At 42.1% G+C, this 20,216-nt stretch overlaps 1 protein-coding gene across 1 annotated transcript in view; it reads left to right on the top strand.

Moving 5' to 3' along the window:
* LOC123774449 (nephrin) overlaps nt 1–20,216 on the top strand; it is a 112,744-nt gene that overhangs the window by 45,207 nt on the left and 47,321 nt on the right. The window contains exons 3-10 of the mRNA XM_069307960.1: nt 3,446–3,625; nt 5,788–5,940; nt 6,194–6,373; nt 12,014–12,304; nt 14,155–14,274; nt 16,225–16,410; nt 18,110–18,221; nt 18,345–18,523. Of these exons, the coding sequence (XP_069164061.1) occupies nt 3,446–3,625; nt 5,788–5,940; nt 6,194–6,373; nt 12,014–12,304; nt 14,155–14,274; nt 16,225–16,410; nt 18,110–18,221; nt 18,345–18,523 (1,401 nt within the window). The remainder of the gene's footprint in view (nt 1–3,445; nt 3,626–5,787; nt 5,941–6,193; nt 6,374–12,013; nt 12,305–14,154; nt 14,275–16,224; nt 16,411–18,109; nt 18,222–18,344; nt 18,524–20,216) is intronic.

The following is a 20,216-nucleotide window of genomic DNA, read 5'->3' as shown; positions in this document are numbered from 1 at the left end:
CAAAATATATTAATTCAGGAAAACTTGGCTTATTAGGCAAATCGGGCCTTGCATAGTAGGCCGAGAAGTGCATTCTGGCTACTAGGTACGACACACACACACATATATATATATATATATATATATATATATATATATATATATATATATATATATATATATATATATATATATATATATATATATATATATATGTCGTACCTAATAGCCAGAACGCACTTCTCAGCCTACTATTCAAGGCCCGATTTGCCTAATAAGCCAAGTTTTCATGAATTAATGTTTTTTCGTCTACCTAACCTACCTAACCTAACCTAACCTAGCTTTTTTTGGCTACCTAACCTAACCTTACCTATAAATATAGGTTAGGTTAGGTTAGGTAGGGTTGGTTAGGTTCGGTCATATATCTACGTTAATTTTAACTCCAATAAAAAAAAATTGACCTCATACATAGAGAAAAGGGTTGCTTTATCATTTCATAAGAAAAAAAATATAGTAAATATATTAATTCAGGAAAACTTGGCTTATTAGGCAAATCGGGCCTTGAATAGTAGGCTGAGAAGTGAGTTCTGGCTACTAGGTACGACATATATATATATATATATATATATATATATATATATATATATATATATATATATATATATATATATATATATATATATATATATATACATGCAACAATGATAAAAAAATTCTTGATTCTACTTTACTCTGATGAAGGGGATATAAGCCGAAAACGCATTTAGCATTCTCTATTTTTCACATGTGGTTTTTCCGTGTATATGCGTATGGATTAAAGCCGAAGCAATCAACACAAGATATTCTCGACTCGTCGGAACGGAAATTTCCTAATTACCGGTTAATTCACAGCTAAGCCTTCAACTGCTATTTCTAATTGTAATTTTTTTTTGTTCGCTGGTAGAGAGATGGGAATAGATTGATGAGGTGCTGATGAGAGCGGGACGAGGGGAGAGAATAGGGGGGGAATTGAAAATAATTTTATCATTTAAGTCCCCCTAACGATGAAATTGTGAAATAGTGAAGTTCTCTATGACTCGCGGGAGAATATTTTATCCTTTTTTTCTGGGAGATGATAGTTAATTCCAGCAGCTTTGGTTGTATTGGCTTTTGGTAACGGATGAAGGATTACAGTGTTTTGTTTCTACGGGCTCACCATAGCCCGTGCTACTTGGAACTGTTTGTTCCAGGTAGCGAATGTTAAACAACAACAACAAACTGCAGATTTCAATTAATTACAATGTATTAATTAATTACAAGGCACAATTATAATTACAAAGTTTCTTGCTACTTTGATATATATCTAAGGAAGAGGTGAAGGTGGAGCACATCACTTATAGGTTCATTGTATGTTGTCAGTCTCCTGTTTACATGATGGCTGGGGTAGTATGTCATGTGTTCCATCATGTTCTGATAGTTTGCAGAGTGTAACTTGGTGTTAGTTGGCTATTGATGCATATTATGGTTGGCTTGGTGTATAATGCATCACCGGTGCATCCGATACAGTATCATGTTGCCGCTGTATGTGTCGATTATCAACACCAAAATACTCAACAGATTCAGTGGCAACATGAACGAATAATTTTGTTCACTTACTTGGCCCAAGTTCAGCGAATATTAAACAAATGCAAGAATGATAGGAATTGATATAATTACGTTCCCTGTTGTGTAAGTGGGAGGAGGGGGGGGGGGGGAGGGGAATGATAATTAGGCCTCAGGCAATTATTACATCAGGCACCACTCTACAAGTGAGGTTTTTACAATTAGAGTGTGTTGCAATCATTACTGACTCAGAGATTTTTTACTCGTGAACTTTTTTTGGGTATGAAAAATACACAGACAAAACATAACATAGCCACAACGTTTTTTAAACGTTTTTTTTTTTGGGGGTTAACGTTTTATGGAAGTTATAACGTTACTGTAGGGTTGTGGTTGTGTGTTTGTGGTTAATTATTGTATCTTCTCGGTAAATATTCTGGTTGATGATGAGCTGGGATGCTGGTAGAGATCTCAGACATGGAGATGAGCTGGGATGCTGTAGAGATCTCAGACATGGAGATGAGCTGGGATGCTGGTAGAGATCTCAGACATGGAGATGTGCTGGGATGCTGTAGAGATCTCAGACATGGAGATGTGCTGGGATGCTGTAGAGATCTCAGACATGGAGATGAGCTGGGATGCTGTAGAGATCTCAGACATGGAGATGAGCTGGGATGCTGTAGAGATCTCAGACATGGAGATGAGCTGGGATGCTGTAGAGATCTCAGACATGGAGATGAGCTGGGATGCTGTAGAGATCTCAGACATGGAGATGTGCTGGGATGCTGTAGAGATCTCAGACATGGAGATGAGCTGGGATGCTGTAGAGATCTCAGACATGGAGATGAGCTGGGATGCTGTAGAGATCTCAGACATGGAGATGAGCTGGGATGCTGATAAAAGATTTATTCTCAATACCAATAAACCAATTCACATGCTCAATAACTTAATTGTTTCCACCTGGCTAACCAATGCGTAAATTATAAAATCTCTACCAAGGGAAGAATTTGTTTTATTCTGGAGAGTCAAGAATTGTTCAGGATTCATTTTGTTAAGAATATGAAGAATTATAATTTTTTTTTAGAGAATATAAAGTTATATTCATCCATGGGTTTCCTGCATCAATTTTTGTGATGATTGAAACTCTTCAGAGAATTGCAAAATTGGATGGTTATGTGTTTAATTAGGTACATACGATATGTGGAAATAATTTGATAATGGCTATACGATTTAAAATGATTTCTCAAAAAATTTAGCAAAATCGATAATTTTTTTTTAAGCTGTTTTGCACTGGAATATATTTTAAGATATTTGTACTTTGAATTTAAATTTTTATGAGTTGGTTTATAAATTGGTGTTTTTTCATATATGTATTTTGTCTCTTTATTTTTCAGAATTTTGTGTGTTGATAGTTGTTTTCTGACAGTAGAAAATGTTGGATGAAATTTTGGGTATACTGAAAGGCATAATATGACAACTGTAGGTATTACCACATGACAGGACAGCCAGCAGGTGTTGTTGGGTGTCATATGGCAGCCAGCAGGTGTTGTTGGGTGTCATATGACAGCCAGCAGGTGTTGTTGGGTGTCATATGACAGCCAGCAGGTGTTGTTGGGTGTCATATGGCAGCCAGCAGGTGTTGTTGGGTGTCATATGACAGCCAGCAGGTGTTGTTGGGTGTCATATGACAGCCAGCAGGTGTTGTTGGGTGTCATATGACAGCCAGAAGGTGTTGAAAAGCGTCCCATGAGACCCAGAAGAAAGGTGTTGATTGGAACACACAATCACATGTTGAAATTGGACAGATGTAAACACACATATGTTTGTTTACAAACCGGGTTATTTAGACAGGTGGTTAACTGGTATCCCGTTGTTTGTTTACTTACAGGGTTTGAGCGCCAGGTACCTGGGTATCCTCGCTACAGCTACTCAGGTGACCCGGCACTAGGACAACATCACCTGGTGATCAGTGGTATCACTATCACTGAGGACGGAGAGTACCAGTGTCAAGTTGGTCCCACCCAGACCAACCCGCCCATCTGGGCGGCTGCCAATGTTACTGTGCTGGGTGAGTGTGTATGTGGGAGGGTGTGGGAGGGTGTGGGAGGGGTGTGGGAGAGTGTGGGAGAGTGTGGGAGAGTATGGGAGGGTGTGGGAGAGTGTGGGAGGGTGTGGGGGAGTGTGAGAGGGTGTGGGAGGGTGTGGGAGGGTGTGGGAGAGTGTGGGAGAGTATGGGAGGGTGTGGGAGAGTGTGGGAGGGTGTGGGAGGGTGTGGGAGAGTGTGGGAGAGTGTATGAGAGTGTGGGAAGAGTGCCAGGTGGAGCCCACTCACCAAAATGTTAGCAAACATGAGATAGATATTAGTAGAGTGCAGCCGAGTGAGAGAGAATCAAGTTAGAGTGAAGATTAGGGGGCCCAGAACTTATGTAGTCCCCCATTCCGTGGTGAATGAGAGAGAGAGAGAGAGAGAGAGAGAGAGAGAGAGAGAGAGAGAGAGAGAGAGAGAGAGAGAGAGAGAGAGAGAGAGAGAGAGAGAGAGAGAGAGAGAACGTAAGTTAACCAACCATAAATCTGCCACTCTCAGCAACTGCACTCATAATATACGCTAAGCTTAACTAGCGAACCCAAACAGCACTACATTTCACAACACAAAATAACCTCAACAAACTACAGTACTGTATTTTAGGGTTAAAAAGCCGCTCTGGGTACATTTTTTTAACGTGAGAGAAGAATAATGCGAATATACCTTAAAAAAAATACGAAATAATTCCTTGTATATATAATTTAAAGTCAGGAATTACGTTCCTATAATATTTAACGATGTTTTTTTTAGACACGAAAGAAAAACATTGTGGATTTATGTTATGTGTTTCGACTATGTAATTATGTAATTATTTTATGTGAAGTTGATGAAATCAGTCGATCAGAGATACCAAATATTAGAATGATAATTATATAATTCTTTCAGTAAAGCAAATATCTATTCGGAAACGTATTTCATTTGAGGAAAGAATTATTAACTTAAAAAAATAATTAATAATGATAATAATAAATCAGATATTTAATATAATAAAATGATTTAAAATTATATAAAAACATCAATGAGGAAAAATAATTCGAAAGTTAATAATTAAAACACAAAAAAACGGATTTTAAAACACATAAATAAATAATTTTGACAAACAAAAATAAAGTTCCAAAATATTTTGTTTAAAACGTAAAAAAGTAGGAAAAATTATTAAAAAAAAAATAATATCCTTCAAAATAGTAGTCCATATAGATTAAACTTTTTTTCTGGACCTTCAGGGGATATATATATACAACAAGTGATATAGATATAGATATATATGTATATACACTAGCCAGCAAGCACTACTGGTAGCCTTAATAACCCTCAAGAGGGTAGTAAGCCAAAAAGTTTAAGACCAAACCAATCCTTGACCTAAACACAGTCTTTATTCCCTTAAAAAAAATATATTTTTGTATAGTTTCCTGTGAACTAATACAGGCAAGATGTTTATGGGGGTATATATATATATATATATATATATATATATATATATATATATATATATATATATATATATATATATATATATATATATATATATTATATATATAGCTGTAGGTGAGTAGCTGAGGTCCAGCAGACTCTACTGACTTGCAAGTTGACTGACTCTCCATTTATTATTCTATAAGAATCAAAGTCTGCTGAATTTACTGACTTTTTCAGCCATCGTGTTCATGGAAAAATATATTATTCAGTATATTTATTTAATTATGTAACTTAATTGGCAATTATCGAGGGAAGTGAGATGAAATTACTTAGAAATTAATTCATTTAATTACTTAGAAATTGAGGCAATAGCCATAGTGGTTATGGCTTACACACACACACACACACACACACACACACACACACACACACACACACACACACACACACACACACACACACACACAGGGTGATGTCTCAACTCATATACATTATAAATATGTATATATGTGTGTGAGGTTATGTACATGGTTCTGACTGTTGTATATGTATATTCACACATATTTATATGTATGAATGAGCGTACGTGCATGTATTTTTATGTGTATTTCAAACATATGGCGTCAGCAATATTGAGAGGTGTATAGTGTCTATACCTGTCTGTTTAAACATCTTACACACACACACCTGTCACTCCAACAGTGACACTCCTCAAACACCTGTTTCTCCAACAGTGGCTCCGAGGAGTGTGGAGTTCTCAGGGTGGAGGGACGGGTCAGTAGTGGAGGTGGTGGCTGGCTCCTCCATCACACTGGAGTGTCTGGTTAAGGACGCTCGGCCAGCACCAACAGTTTGGTGGTACAGAGACGGTCTGCAGTTGGACCAAGGTGAGTGATAAAGAGGAACACTCGTGGGTGATGGTACAGGTACAACAGTATGTTGTGGTACAGATACCAAGTCTAATGTAGGTACACAGTCACAGGTAATGTCATTCCTGTGTTTAAAATGTCAATTTTCGAACGTTCTTTGAACGTTCGTGAACGGCCTGAGAACGTTCTGGAAACGTATCTAATGTGATATCTCTACCACTACAGGGCTGTTGAAGATGCCAACACTAATAGTTCGTTTGCTCCACCGCAGGGCTGGTGGAGGAGAGGGTGGAGGCGTCGTCTCTGGTGCGTCGTTGGAGCGTCAGGAGCCGGATAGCGTTGACGGCGTCGCCTGAGGACGACGGCAAGTTGTTTACTTGTGAGGCAGACCATCCGGCTCTGAGGGGGGGCTCCGACCCCTTGCTGGCCTCCATCACCCTCTCCGTCCTCCGTGAGTATCTCCACCATACTCTTAGGGGGCTTCGACCCCCCTGGTAGCCTCGACTCTACTCTCAGGGAGGCTTCGACCCCCCTGGTAGCCTCCAGTTCACTCTCAGGGGGGGCTTCGACCCCCCTGGTATCCTCCAGTTTACTCTCAGGGGGGCTTCGACGCCCCTGGTAGCCTCCAGTTCACTCTCAGGGGGGGCTTCGACCCCCCTGGTAGCCTCCAGTTTACTCTCAGGGGGGCTTCGACGCCCCTGGTAGCCTCCAGTTCACTCTCAGGGGGCTTCGACGCCCCTGGTAGCCTCCAGTTCACTCTCAGGGGGGCTTCGACCCCCTGGTAGCCTCCACCCCACTCTCAGAGGGGCTTCGACGCCCCTGGTAGCCTCCACCCTACTCTCAGGGGGGGCTTCGACCCCCCTGGTATCCTCCAGTTTACTCTCAGGGGGGCTTCGACGCCCCTGGTAGCCTCCAGTTCACTCTCAGGGGGGGCTTCGACCCCCCTGGTAGCCTCCAGTTTACTCTCAGGGGGGCTTCGACGCCCCTGGTAGCCTCCAGTTCACTCTCAGGGGGCTTCGACGCCCCTGGTAGCCTCCAGTTCACTCTCAGGGGGGCTTCGACCCCCTGGTAGCCTCCACCCCACTCTCAGAGGGGCTTCGACGCCCCTGGTAGCCTCCACCCTACTCTCAGGGGGGGCTTCCACCCCCCTGGTAGCCTCTACCCCACTCTCAGGGTCCATGACAGAGCCCAACATGCTCTCCAGATCTTCAGTTGCAATATCTTTCCACAAGAATTCATCCCTTCTATACAAACCTTTTCTTTTTCTTGTGATGTAACTTTGCCCTAAAGCAGCATAAGATATCATCCTGTAACTTTGTCCTAAAGCAGCATAAGATATCTTCCTGTAACTTTGCCCTAAAGCAGCATAAGATATCATCCTGTAACTTTGTCCTAAAGCAGCATAAGATATCATCCTGTAACTTTGTCCTAAAGCAGCATAAGATATCATCCTGTAACTTTGTCCTAAAGCAGCATAAGATATCTTCCTGTAACTTTGCCCTAAAGCAGCATAAGATATCATCCTGTATCTTTGTCCTAAAGCAGCATAAGATATCATCCTGTAACTTTGCCCTAAAGCAGCATAAGATATCATCCTGTAACTTTGTCCTAAAGCAGCATAAGATATCATCCTGTAACTTTGTCCTAAAGCAGCATAAGATATCATCCTGTAACTTTGTCCTAAAGCAGCATAAGATATCATCCTGTAACTTTGTCCTAAAGCAGCATAAGATATCATCCTGTAACTTTGTCCTAAAGCAGCATAAGATATCATCCTGTAACTTTGCCCTAAAGCAGCATAAGATATCATCCTGTAACTTTGTCCTAAAGCAGCATAAGATATCATCCTGTAACTTTGCCCTAAAGCAGCATAAGATATCATCCTGTAACTTTGTCCTAAAGCAGCATAAGATATCATCCTGTAACTTTGCCCTAAAGCAGCATAAGATATCTTCCTGTAACTTTGCCCTAAAGCAGCATAAGATATCATCCTGTAACTTTGCCCTAAAGCAGCATAAGATATCATCCTGTAACTTTGCCCTAAAGCAGCATAAGATATCATCCTGTAACTTTGCCCTAAAGCAGCATAAGATATCATCCTGTAACTTTGCCCTAAAGCAGCATAAGATATCATCCCAAGATATAGACTTTTCTAATGTGGGGCTCAATGACAAAGGCGTTATCAAAGTAAGGTTTTCAATGTTACAAAGTTTTTTCATTATCGACTGCTTCAAATTTATTGGAAAAAAAATTTAAGCAGGAAAATCTCCGACTTTCCCAATATGCACCAAGGGCATTTACCATTATCGATTGAAGCAATTTTTGGCAAATAGATGTCAAGCTAATTGGCCGATAGTTCAATGTAAGCTAATTGGCCGATAGTTCAATGTAAGCTAATTGGCCGATAGTTCAATGTAAGCTAATTGGCCGATAGTTCAATGTAAGCTAATTGGCCGATAGTTCAATGTAAGCTAATTGGCCGATAGTTCAATGTAAGCTAATTGACCGATAGTTCAATGTAAGCTAATTGGCCGATAGTTCAATGTAAGCTAATTGGCCGATAGTTCAATGTAAGCTAATTGGCCGATAGTTCAATGTAAGCTAATTGACCGATAGTTCAATGTAAGCTAATTGGCCGATAGTTCAATGTAAGCTAATTGACCGATAGTTCAATGTAAGCTAATTGGCCGATAGTTCAATGTAAGCTAATTGGCCGATAGTTCAATGTAAGCTAATTGGCCGATAGTTCAATGTAAGCTAATTGACCGATAGTTCAATGTAAGCTAATTGGCCGATAGTTCAATGTAAGCTAATTGGCCGATAGTTCAATCCCGTCATATGTGGAACTCTCTCCACTATATTCCATTCCAATTATTTCATGAATGCAAAGAAATGGCTGACTATTTTCACCTTTACGTTCTATAAGGAATTTCACAAATACTTCACTTGATCCAATGAAGTTTTCAATTAACACGTTATAAGCTTGAAAACCACTAAACCATTCGATTTTCCGCTTCAGCAAGTGCATAGATTCTATCAATAGCCGGTTTAATATATAATTCTATATTCCTAAAAATATAGAAAATATTTGTTATATAGAATATCACATTTCATTATAATTTTCAGATACTTGATCTCTATTTTTCCAGTGGATTGTAGGTTAGGTTAGGTTAGGTTAGGTTAGGTTAGGAAGCTGAGTCAGTGAACGGTGGGTAAGGGGCTGAGCTAGTGAGTAAGGGTAGAGGTAGACGATGGGTAAGGGAAAAGGGGGGCCGAAACAAAGGGTCAGATAGAGGTGAGCGAAGGAATGAAAGGGTATATCAGGGGGGATATCAGAGCCCGGAGAATGGAATCCACTTAAGCTCCACTGGAATATGAATTGCCACTGAAGCCAAGCTCTCTAGGGAGCCTCAGTCACTCTGTGGTCTATCACGTCTCTATTTACGAAACCTGTACATCTTTCCCTAACTCATGAAGTCCCCTTTTACCTTTAACAGTTTTCAGCCTCATAAGCTTTTTATTACATGTAAACAAAGTTGTTATGATTGTTAAAAGATGTAAATAAATCAGTTGTAGTTTCATTATTGTCATTTGTGATCAAACTATCTTTAGTAAGTATTGTATTTATGTTAAAAATAATGACTCTATTCCCACAATTTTTAACACATAATTTAACACTCATTATAAAAACTGACAGAATTTGTTTTCCTAACACTTAACCAAAGTAACACATCAGACACGAACATTTTGCAAGAATAATTTTGAAACAATGAATTTTGTAACAAATGATTTTGAAGCCATGATTCCACACCAATAATTTTGAAGCCATGATTCCACACCAATAATTTTGAAGCCATGATTCCACAACAATAGTTTGGCAATAATGATTTTGCAGCCCTGAGCATCGCTAGGGTTATATGCAAAAATTATTTCCATTTCGTGGACAATGAAGACAATTGATAAGTTGTTTAGCTCACATTGGAGATAAATCAATCACTGTCACTCCGGATGCATGGAAGGGCCTCCTGGTGCTGGGATTAGTGGCTTGTTGGGGCTGGGATTAGTGGCTTGCTGGGGCTGGGATTTGTGGCTTGTTGGGGCTGGGATTAGTGGCTTGTTGGGGCTGGGATTAGGGGCTTGCTGGTGCTGGGATTAGTGGCTTGCTAGGGCTGGAATTAGTGGCTTGCTAGGGCTGGGATTAAGGGCCTCCTGGTGCTGGGTATTAGTGGCTTGTTGGGGCTGGGATTAGTGGCTTGCTGGGGCTGGGATTAGTGGCTTGCTGGGGCTGGGATTAAGGGCCTCCTGGTGCTGGGTATTAGTGGCTTGTTGGGGCTGGGATTAGGGGCTTGCTGGGGCTGGGATTAGTGGCTTGTTGAAGCTGGGATTAGTGGCTTGCTAGGGCTGGGATTTGTGGCTTGTTGAGGCTGGTATTAGTGGCTTGCTGGGGCTGCGATTAGTGGCTTGCTGGGGCTGGGATTAGTGGCTTGCTGGGGCTGGGATTAGTGGCTTGTTGACGCTGGGATTAGTGGCTTGCTAGGGCTGGGATTTGTGGCTTGTTGAGGCTGGTATTAGTGGCTTGCTGGGGCTGCGATTAGTGGCTTGCTGGGGCTGGGATTAGTGGCTTGCTGGGGCTGCGATTAGTGGCTTGCTAGGGCTGGGATTTGTGGCTTGCTGGGGCTGGGATTAGTGGCTTGTTGGGGCTGGGATTAGTGGCTTGCTGGGGCTGGGATTTGTGGCTTGCTGGGGCTGGGATTAGTGGCTTGTTGGGGCTGGGATTAGTGGCTTGCTAGGGCTGGGATTTGTGGCTTGCTGGGGCTGGGATTAGTGGCTTGTTGGGGCTGGGATTTGTGGGTTGCTGGGGCTGGGATTAGAAAATCCCAGTTGGATACCAGTTATGTGTCTCTAAGACCTTCTCTTATTGTGGGCACTCGTAGTCAGATCGGTACAGCTCCTGTTCTTCCATTCCTGTGGTCGAAGTTCGAGGTTCCGTTGGTGCAAGTGAATGAAATGTTATTTCGACCTTTGTTGTGGTTTGTAATCTATCTATCTGTCTATCTGTCTATCTGTCTATCTGTCTATCTATCTATCTATCTATCTATCTATTGCTGTAAAGCTTTTAAAATTTTGATGCACAAGAGAATACTGTTGTTAGGTCCGATCATTTCTCTACCTGGCATTTTGTCTGTCTGTCTTTCTGTCTGTCTCAGAAAGGTCAAACTCGTTAACCTTCAAGTTCTAAAACAAAGAAGTTGGAACAAATGATCTTGAGTCATTATCTCTCGCAAGTTCCAACCAGTTCAAAAATTTCCTGAGATTCTTAGATAGAGCTCTGAGTCAAGTTCAGTCTGTTGATGGGGTCTGAGATCAGCTCCCACACCCCCCACAGACCAGCCTGGCCCTCCCCACAGACCAGCCTGGCCCTCCCCACAGACCAGAGAAACACTAACACCCCCCACAACACCCCCACAGACCAGAGAGACACTAACACACCCCCACAACACCCCCACAGACCAGAGAGACACTAACACCCCCACAACACCCCCACCGACCAACCTGGCCCTCCCCACAGACCAGAGAGACCCTAACACCCCCACAACACCCCCACCGACCAACCTGGACCTCCCCACAGACCAGAGAGACCCTAACACCCCCCACAACACCCCCACAGACCAACCTGGACCTCCCCACAGACCAGAGAGACACTAACACCCCCACAACACCCCCACCGACCAACCTGGCCCTCCCCACAGACCAGAGAGACACTAACACCCCCCACAACACCCCCACCGACCAACCTGGCCCTCCCCACAGACCAGAGAGACCCTAACACCCCCACAACACCCCCACCGACCAACCTGGACCTCCCCACAGACCAGAGAGACCCTAACACCCCCCACAACACCCCCACAGACCAACCTGGACCTCCCCACAGACCAGAGAGACACTAACACCCCCACAACACCCCCACCGACCAACCTGGCCCTCCCCACAGACCAGAGAGACACTAACACCCCCCACAACACCCCCACAGACCAACCTGGACCTCCCCACAGACCAGAGAGACACTAACACCCCCACAACACCCCCACAGACCAACCTGGACCGCCCACCATCAGCGGCTACAAGACAGGAGAAGTCCTCGTAGCAGGAGAGAGAAGGACCCTAGTGTGCCGGGTGTCAGGGGGCAACCCGCGCCCCTGGGTCACGTGGCACCGTCAGGGACTTCTGTTGGATGACACAACCACCTCAGACGCCGCAGGGGTCATCAACACCCACCAACTGACAGCCACCGCTGCTGACGACGGCGCCATCTATGAGTGTAGAGTCAACAGTGACCTCCTTCAGGAGCCTATGGTGGCCAATGTCTCTCTCACTGTGTACTGTGAGTACTATCCCAGAGAGAGAGAGAGAGAGAGAGAGAGAGAGAGAGAGAGAGAGAGAGAGAGAGAGAGAGAGAGAGAGAGAGAGAGAGAGAGAGAGAGAGAGAGAGAGAGAGAGAGAGAGAGAGAGAGAGAGAGAGAGAGAGAGAGAGAGAGAGAGAGAGAGAGAGAGAGAGAGAGAGAGAGAGAGAGAGAGAGAGAGACATATATTAAGGACAAGACCAGCTAGCGGTTCTACTTTAAAAATAGGACCGTGGGTATGGATCTCACATGCCAGTTGTTCTCATAATATATTCACTCTCATTAATGAGTTATGAGTGTTCATGAGTGTGGTGTGAGTCCTGTGTTCATATCATGTGTATTTATATCCTGTGTTTATATCATTGGTTACAATGATCAGGTGATTAAGTTTCGTCACAAAATTTCAAGTGTACAATGAAAAAAAAATATATATTCACTTGTAAAGCATCGCAATGCCTACGATGTCGACCGCAACGTTCAAATTACGGTGCTTTACTGAAATGTATTACATCGCATTATTGACGATTCCAGGGGCAATAGGATCTCTATCTCCTCTGGGTAATTAGGTTGCCTAGTTTCACGCTAATGACCAGGCTAAACCACTTCAAATTCTACGCAAGTCAGTCCGTTGAAACGGGGATGCACTAACAACAGAATTGCCCCATTTCAGCTCATTAAGACTGGTTAACAAAATATTGAATATCAGATGAGCTTTCCCTTCCCATAGCTCATGGTGAGTCTTACACTACTAGCTTTCTCCGGACTGGAGCGATCAGATTTGGACGCGTGACCACTTAATCCTCCCTGGCCAGGGTTTGAACCCAGGCCAAATCGCTTACGGTAACACACGTGGTAACTGTGTGTTACCAAGCTCGGTTAGTAACACACTCGCTGGGTGAGTATGTTACTCACCCTGTTACTCACCCTGATTAGTTTTTGACTCACCCTCCAGCTGTTGTGTTCACTCCCTGGATATGGAAGGATGAAGAGATGAATAATGGATACCCATGGTAATGGGTATCGTTGGGCGTGGGAGTACCCCTTTGGGTACTTTAAGGGGTATTGATACCCAATCGTGGTAGAAGTACCCACGGGGAGTGGAATTACAGGCAAACCTGCTGTCAAAAGCCCTTGTACTCATGCAGAAAAATACTCCAGATTCCAAGCACTCAGAGAGTGGTTTCAAACTCCACAACCTCAAACAGAGAAATACTATCTGTTTTTCAACTCAAACAGGTCGTGGATAAAGAATCTTGAATTCCACAACGTCCCAAGCTTCCTTACAGGAATAAGAAGACACTGATCTTGTATTTTGGCTTCAGAGGACGTCTTTCCGAACCTTTAACATCCTTGGAACGAAATGAGAAAACATCTCCATTCTCTCCCTCACTGACAGACATATGAGGCTGATATGAGGAGAGCTGATATGAGGAGAGCTGATATGAGGAAAGAGAGTTATACAAAACTACTGAACTACTACTTTTAAAGCATAAAATGAATCGTGTTCATCTTTCAGATCGTGAAAATACATAATTTTTTTCTCAACAGTCTTCAATGAATTCCCACTAACAATGAAAAAAAAATGTATTTATAGCCACACTAATCACAGATTAGCTTAAAAATTACCAGAAGTTCTTAGATTCTTAGAATACACATTGCTGTGACAATTTTAAGTATTCTTGATTCTAATTTTTAATCAAAAATTCTTCAAACTTGCACGATTCTTGGAAGCAACAGTTTCCAAGATTCGCACAAGTGTAAACAAATACCTGAAATTAATTTCACCTGGGGGGGTGAAATTAATCCAGGTTTCGTGTTCGTGTACCAACAGATGTTCCCTCATTCGTTAGCCTGATAGGACCTACGCAGGTGGAAGAAGGGGCGTCCATCTCTCTTACTTGTGAGACGAGCAAGTCTAATCCTCCGGTCTCTATCATCTGGAGAGTGCAAGGTACGTAGGTAAAACATTTATCTTTATCTGTGAAAAGCCTTATCAATCTTCACAATCTTCTTTCATCTTCACCTCCCAAGGATAAGGGAGCCGGTCGGCCGAGCGGACAGCACGCTGGACTTATGATCCTGTGGTCCTGGGTTCGATCCCAGGCGCCGGCGAGAAACAATGGGCAGAGTTTCTTTCACCCTATGCCCCTGTTACCTAGCAGTAAAATAGGTACCTGGATGTTAGTCAGCTGTCACGGGTTGCTTCCTGGGGATGGAGGCCTGGTCGAGGACCGGGCCGCGGGGACACTAAAGCCCCGAAATCATCTCAAGATAGATCTGTGAAGAGCCTTATTCATTTTCACAGCCTATGGATAGTCTGGATTATTAACCCATTCACTTTCATCCCCTCTAAAAAATTCATGGTTTTAGCACAATTTCTCACCCCATCTAATGGATCAAAATTATTCAGTAGTTCCAAGAACACATGTCACTTCCAATGTGTAATATATGTGAGAGAACACGTGAAGGAGAAAATATGTGTGAGTGTAACACCTGACTATCAGATCTTAGTTTATACTATATACTTTTTGCTGCTACACATGAGGCGTTGTATTATTTTATTTGTTTTTGTATCATAAAATAATTTAATATAACATGCATTAAAACTAATTATAAGTAGCTCGTATATCTTGCCTTATGTAGTTTAAATATGTAATATATTTTAACAATAAACTACGTTACGTTCTAAAATAAAGCCAATTTGAAGAAGGGGGACCCATAGCCTCGGAGGAAACCACACATAACGCATTGGAGGGAATGTAGGTCCCCTCCAATACAGTTTCTGTATATTAGTAAGATATCAAGTTGTAAATAACATTCATACGATATAAATACATTTTCATTGACAATAAAGCTCAAATAAAAATAATCTCTTTTGGCAAATAAAAATTGGCTATTTAAGTATTGGATTTTGAAATATTCATTACTTGAATGCTGTTTTGAGAGCTGGAATTTGCTTTTTCTTTCATCCATACGGATGAAAGAAGAGAGTTTGAGAGAAAATGAGTGCGTGTGTGTGAAAAAAGCACCATTTACGAGTAGATTTTATTGTTAACTGCGTGTGCTTGACGTGGGTGTTGCAAGAACACTATTGCTGTGTCTTTGTTGAGTGTGATTGATATAGGTGTTGCAGGAACGTCGTTAATGTGTGTTTGTTGCGTGTGCTTGATGTGGGTGTTCCAGGAACGTCGTTAATGTGTGTTTGTTGCGTGTGCTTGATATAGGTGTTGCAGGAACGTCGTTACTGTGTATTTGTTGCGTGTGCTTGATGTGGGTGTTCCAGGAACGTCGTTACTGTGTATTTGTTGCGTGTGCTTGATGTGGGTGTTCCAGGAACGTCGTTAATGTGTGTTTGTTGCGTGTGCTTGATGTGGGTGTTCCAGGAACGTCATTACTGTGTTTGTTGCGTGAGCTTGATATAGGTGTTCCAGGAACGTCGTTACTGTGTATTTGTTGCGTGTGCTTGATATAGGTGTTCCAGGAATGTCATTAATGTGTGTTTGTTGCGTGTGCTTGATGTAGGTGTTGCAGGAACGTCGTTAATGTGTATTTGTTGCGTGTGCTTGATATAGGTGTTCCAGGAACGTCGTTACTGTGTATTTGTTGCGTGTGCTTGATATAGGTGTTCCAGGAACGTCGTTACTGTGTATTTGTTGCGTGTGCTTGATGTGGGTGTTGCAGGAACGTCGTTAATGTGTGTTTGTTGCGTGTGCTTGATGTAGGTGTTCCAGGAACGTCGTTAATGTGTATTTGTTGCGTGTGCTTGATGTGGGTGTTCCAGGAACGTCGTTACTGTGTGTTTCTTGCGTGTGCTTGACGTACGGGTTGCAAAAACACCATAACTAACTGTGTATCTATTTCCGGATGCTTTCCGGGGGCGCTGCTGCTGCTACTGCTGCAGGAGAAACAGTTACCGGTGAGCCTGAGACAATGGTGAGAGTGAGCACAGGAGGATGGGTCACCACTTCACAACTCACTCACCACAAGGTCAGGTCACGTAAGGTCACGGAGGTGGTGGTGGAGTGCCGTGCCCTCAACCCGGCTATAGAGCAGATAGTCTCCAAGACCCGAATCGTCGCTATTACCAGTAAGTCTGTCTATCTACTCTAGTAACCTGGGGCCTGATTCACGAAGTAGTTACCTAAGCACTTACGAACATGGGGCCAGATTCACGAAGTAGTTACCCAAGCACTTAGTAACCTTGGGCCAGATTCACGAAGCAGTTACCCGGCACTTACGAACATGGGGCCAGATTCACGAAGCAGTTACCCAAACACTTACGAACCTGGAGCCAGATTCACAAAGCAGTTACCCAAACACTTACGAATCTGGGGCGAGACTCACGAAGCAGTTACCTAAGCACCTTCGAACTTGGGGGCCACATTCGCGAAGCAGTTACGCAGGCATTTACGAACCTGTACATCTTTTCTCAATCTTTGACGGCTTTGTTTACAATTATTAAACAGTTAATGAGCTCCGAAGCACCAGGAGGCTGTTTATAACAATAACAACAGTTGATTGGCAAGTTTTCATGCTTGTAAACTGTTTAATAAATGTAACCAAATCCGTCAAAGATTGAGGAAAGATGTACACGTTCGTAAGTGCTTGCGTAACTGCTTCGTGAATCTGGCCCCTGAGGTTAATTATGTATTTACATGTGTAAGTATTCACATAGAGACAAGAGCTAAATTAATCTGAGAATTTTCGCGATTTAACACATTTGGAAGGAGGGAGGGAATTATCAGGGGAAAGCGCCATGTCATGACGACTATATAGCACTGGGAAGGGGTCAGGATAAGGATTTGGGATGGGACGGGGGGAAGGAATGGTGCCCAACTACTTGTGGACGGTCGGGGATTGAACGCCGACCTGCATGAAGCGAGACCGTCGTCCTACCGTCCAGCCCAAGTGGTTGGGCACATTTTGAAGTAGTAAGGTATTCCTTGAGCATATATTAAATATCGAATGTGCTAAGATTATTTCCGCTTTAATTTCTTATGTGGATACTTAGGCCTAACTGAATCCCGTAATTCTGTGGTTATTAATGTGTTTTTTAATAAGTAATCTAACATAAAGTTCCCAAAGAATATGTGCACAAAATCTAGTACACTTGGATTTGACATCTACTCCCAATCGGAGACCCCAGGTTCGATTCCCCGACAGGAGAAAAATGGATGACCTCGTATCTATTCATTTAATTCTTCTGTTCACCTACAACCAACCACTTGGGCTGGACGGTAAAGCGACGGTCTCGCTTCATGCAGGTCGGCGTTCAATCTCCGATCGTCCAAGTGACTTGGAACCAGTTAATCATAGTTATCTTATGTTATCATTCTCAAGGAAGTTCTTCATCACTGATGCCTCTGATTGTGTCTGTGATACAGCCCCTCAGACACTTATTAGAAGGTAACTCTGAGTGTCTAACGATCAGGATAATCTAACACGTTGTTGTTCTTAAAGTAAGTCAATCAGTACAATCAGGTTCTTGATATTTGAGTGTCATTCAGATCTGATTCTCAGAGAACCAAGCGCTGACATTCTTTACTTTCTTATATAAATAAATCGAGGATCTTTCTATTTGACAGATGAGTAATAATTATTCTCACTGTCTGACAATTGTCTATCAACTGACACATTATCTATCAACTGATTCACTACCCGATAACTAACCTTCTACCGGACAATTGACTCACTATTTGTCGACTGACGTTTTGTAGTGCATCTGTCAAGTGAGTCACAACCTGTCAACTGACTCCCTCACGTCAGATACTCGTGTCCTCCTCCAGAACCCGCCGGACCGCCTAGATTCGAGGGTGACCTTGAACGGAACTTCCTCGCTGGAACGACCCTTGACCTTGTTTGCTCCAGCATTGGAGGTCATCCACCTCCCACAATCAGGTACGCGAACGTCAATTTTCGGTCGGATGAGAGAGATATTGAGCGATACAGTGGTTGATACGCATGCGCATTGGCTGTCATGAATGCTTCTAAGGGGAGACTGTTTCTTTTGGTGGGTTGCAGGATCTACAAGGAAGAGGAGGAGGTGCCGACGGAGGTGACAAGGGAGTTGAATGTTACGCGTGGAAGGGGTTCGGTGGGACTGACGCCAGCGGATAATGGCGCCAGAGTGACCTGTGAAGTCGCTAATGCTGGTAGCACTAGTGCCCCACTTACTGTCTACGCCAGGCTTGTTGTTCGCTGTAAGTAACTCACTCACACACACATATCTAAGAATTTAAAGACACACAAACATTCACCAATGCACTCATATAAACACACACACACACACTTACATCCCTATTCACCACTCACACAGTCGTAAACTCCCTTCGTATACGACTCGACTTAAAAACAAATGAGGACCGAACCCCTTAGACAATCGCAGCTTCTCTCAAAATACGTCCTCTATGCAGACGAGGAGTCACAATAACGTGGCTGAAGAATGTTGACCAGACCACACACTAGAAGGTGAAGGGACGACGACGTTTCGGTCCATCCAGGACCATTCTCAAGTCGACACAATCGACTTAAAAATGATCCAGAATGGACCGAAACGTCGTCGTCCCTTCACCTTCTAGTGTGTGGTCTAGTCTACCACCTCTACTCAAACGAATGACCAGAAAAATCATGAGACAAGTTTCCTCCCAGAACGCCAGTCAACACAGCTTCTGACCCATCTAAAACTTCAAAAAAATTTGAATTCATGATGCACTCAGGTATAAGGCAACGACTCAGACTCCAAAAACACTCAATAAGAGTTCCGTGACTGTTGGAAGTTAATTTTGATATACGTGTTCCGTTTAAGTTACAGTAATCGCTGCAGATAGTGACATTTATGCGTCTGGGGGATTTTATCATCATACTTTGGCGATTCATCAAGAAATTTTAATGTTCTACTTGCACGATATATATATATATATATATATATATATATATATATATATATATATATATATATATATATATAATATATATATATATATATATATATATATATATATATATATAATATATATATATATATATATATATATATATATATATATATATATATAATATATATATATATATATATATATATATATATATATATATATATATATATATATATATATATATATATATATGCGGAAAATCCACAGAGAAATATGAAATGAGGTGAACGTTTCGGCTTTGTTAAAGCCTTTGTCAACACCAGACTGACTAAGGAGAAGGGAGAAGGGGGAGGATATATAGGCCGACACCTGACCAACCCATCCCTAGGGTTGGTCAGGTGTAATTAACCAAAAACAGGTATAGCTTAGCTTAGAATGGTCAAAGAGGATTAAGCGGTCAGAGAATAAGGATGAAAGATTAAAGAAAAGCCTCATGAACACACAATATATGAATATACAATTATAATGAGACATTGTAAGCCTCTCTATCAGAGTTGTTTCTTAAACTGTTGTGCAATATTATAACTTAAAAATGGATCAAGTTTGTACATACCAGTACTAACATTAAGAAGATTTGGACACTGACTGATTAGAGCAGACTCAATCAAATTCCGTTCCACGAAATCACCACAATTGGTAATGCTTTTTGCCCCATTCCAGTTAATATTGTGATCGCATAAACTCGTATGTAGATACAATGCATTAGACGTTTGGGCAGTTCTAATACTATAAGCATGTTGTGACAATTTAATAAAAAACTCCCCTGATACAGCAGGTTGTGTGTATTCGATTCCCTGCAATGATTGTGATTCTGTGTACCTTGGACAAACAGGAAAGTCCTTACAATTGCGGTTGTCACAACATGCTTATAGTATTAGAACTGCCCAAACGTCTAATGCATTGTATCTACATACGAGTTTATGCGATCACAATATTAACTGGAATGGGGCAAAAAGCA

This window comes from Procambarus clarkii, chromosome 61 (genome assembly GCF_040958095.1).
Source record: "Procambarus clarkii isolate CNS0578487 chromosome 61, FALCON_Pclarkii_2.0, whole genome shotgun sequence".
Taxonomy (NCBI): domain Eukaryota; kingdom Metazoa; phylum Arthropoda; class Malacostraca; order Decapoda; family Cambaridae; genus Procambarus; species Procambarus clarkii.
Note: the sequence above shows the minus strand (reverse complement) of the source record. Positions and strands in the feature narration are given on the sequence as shown.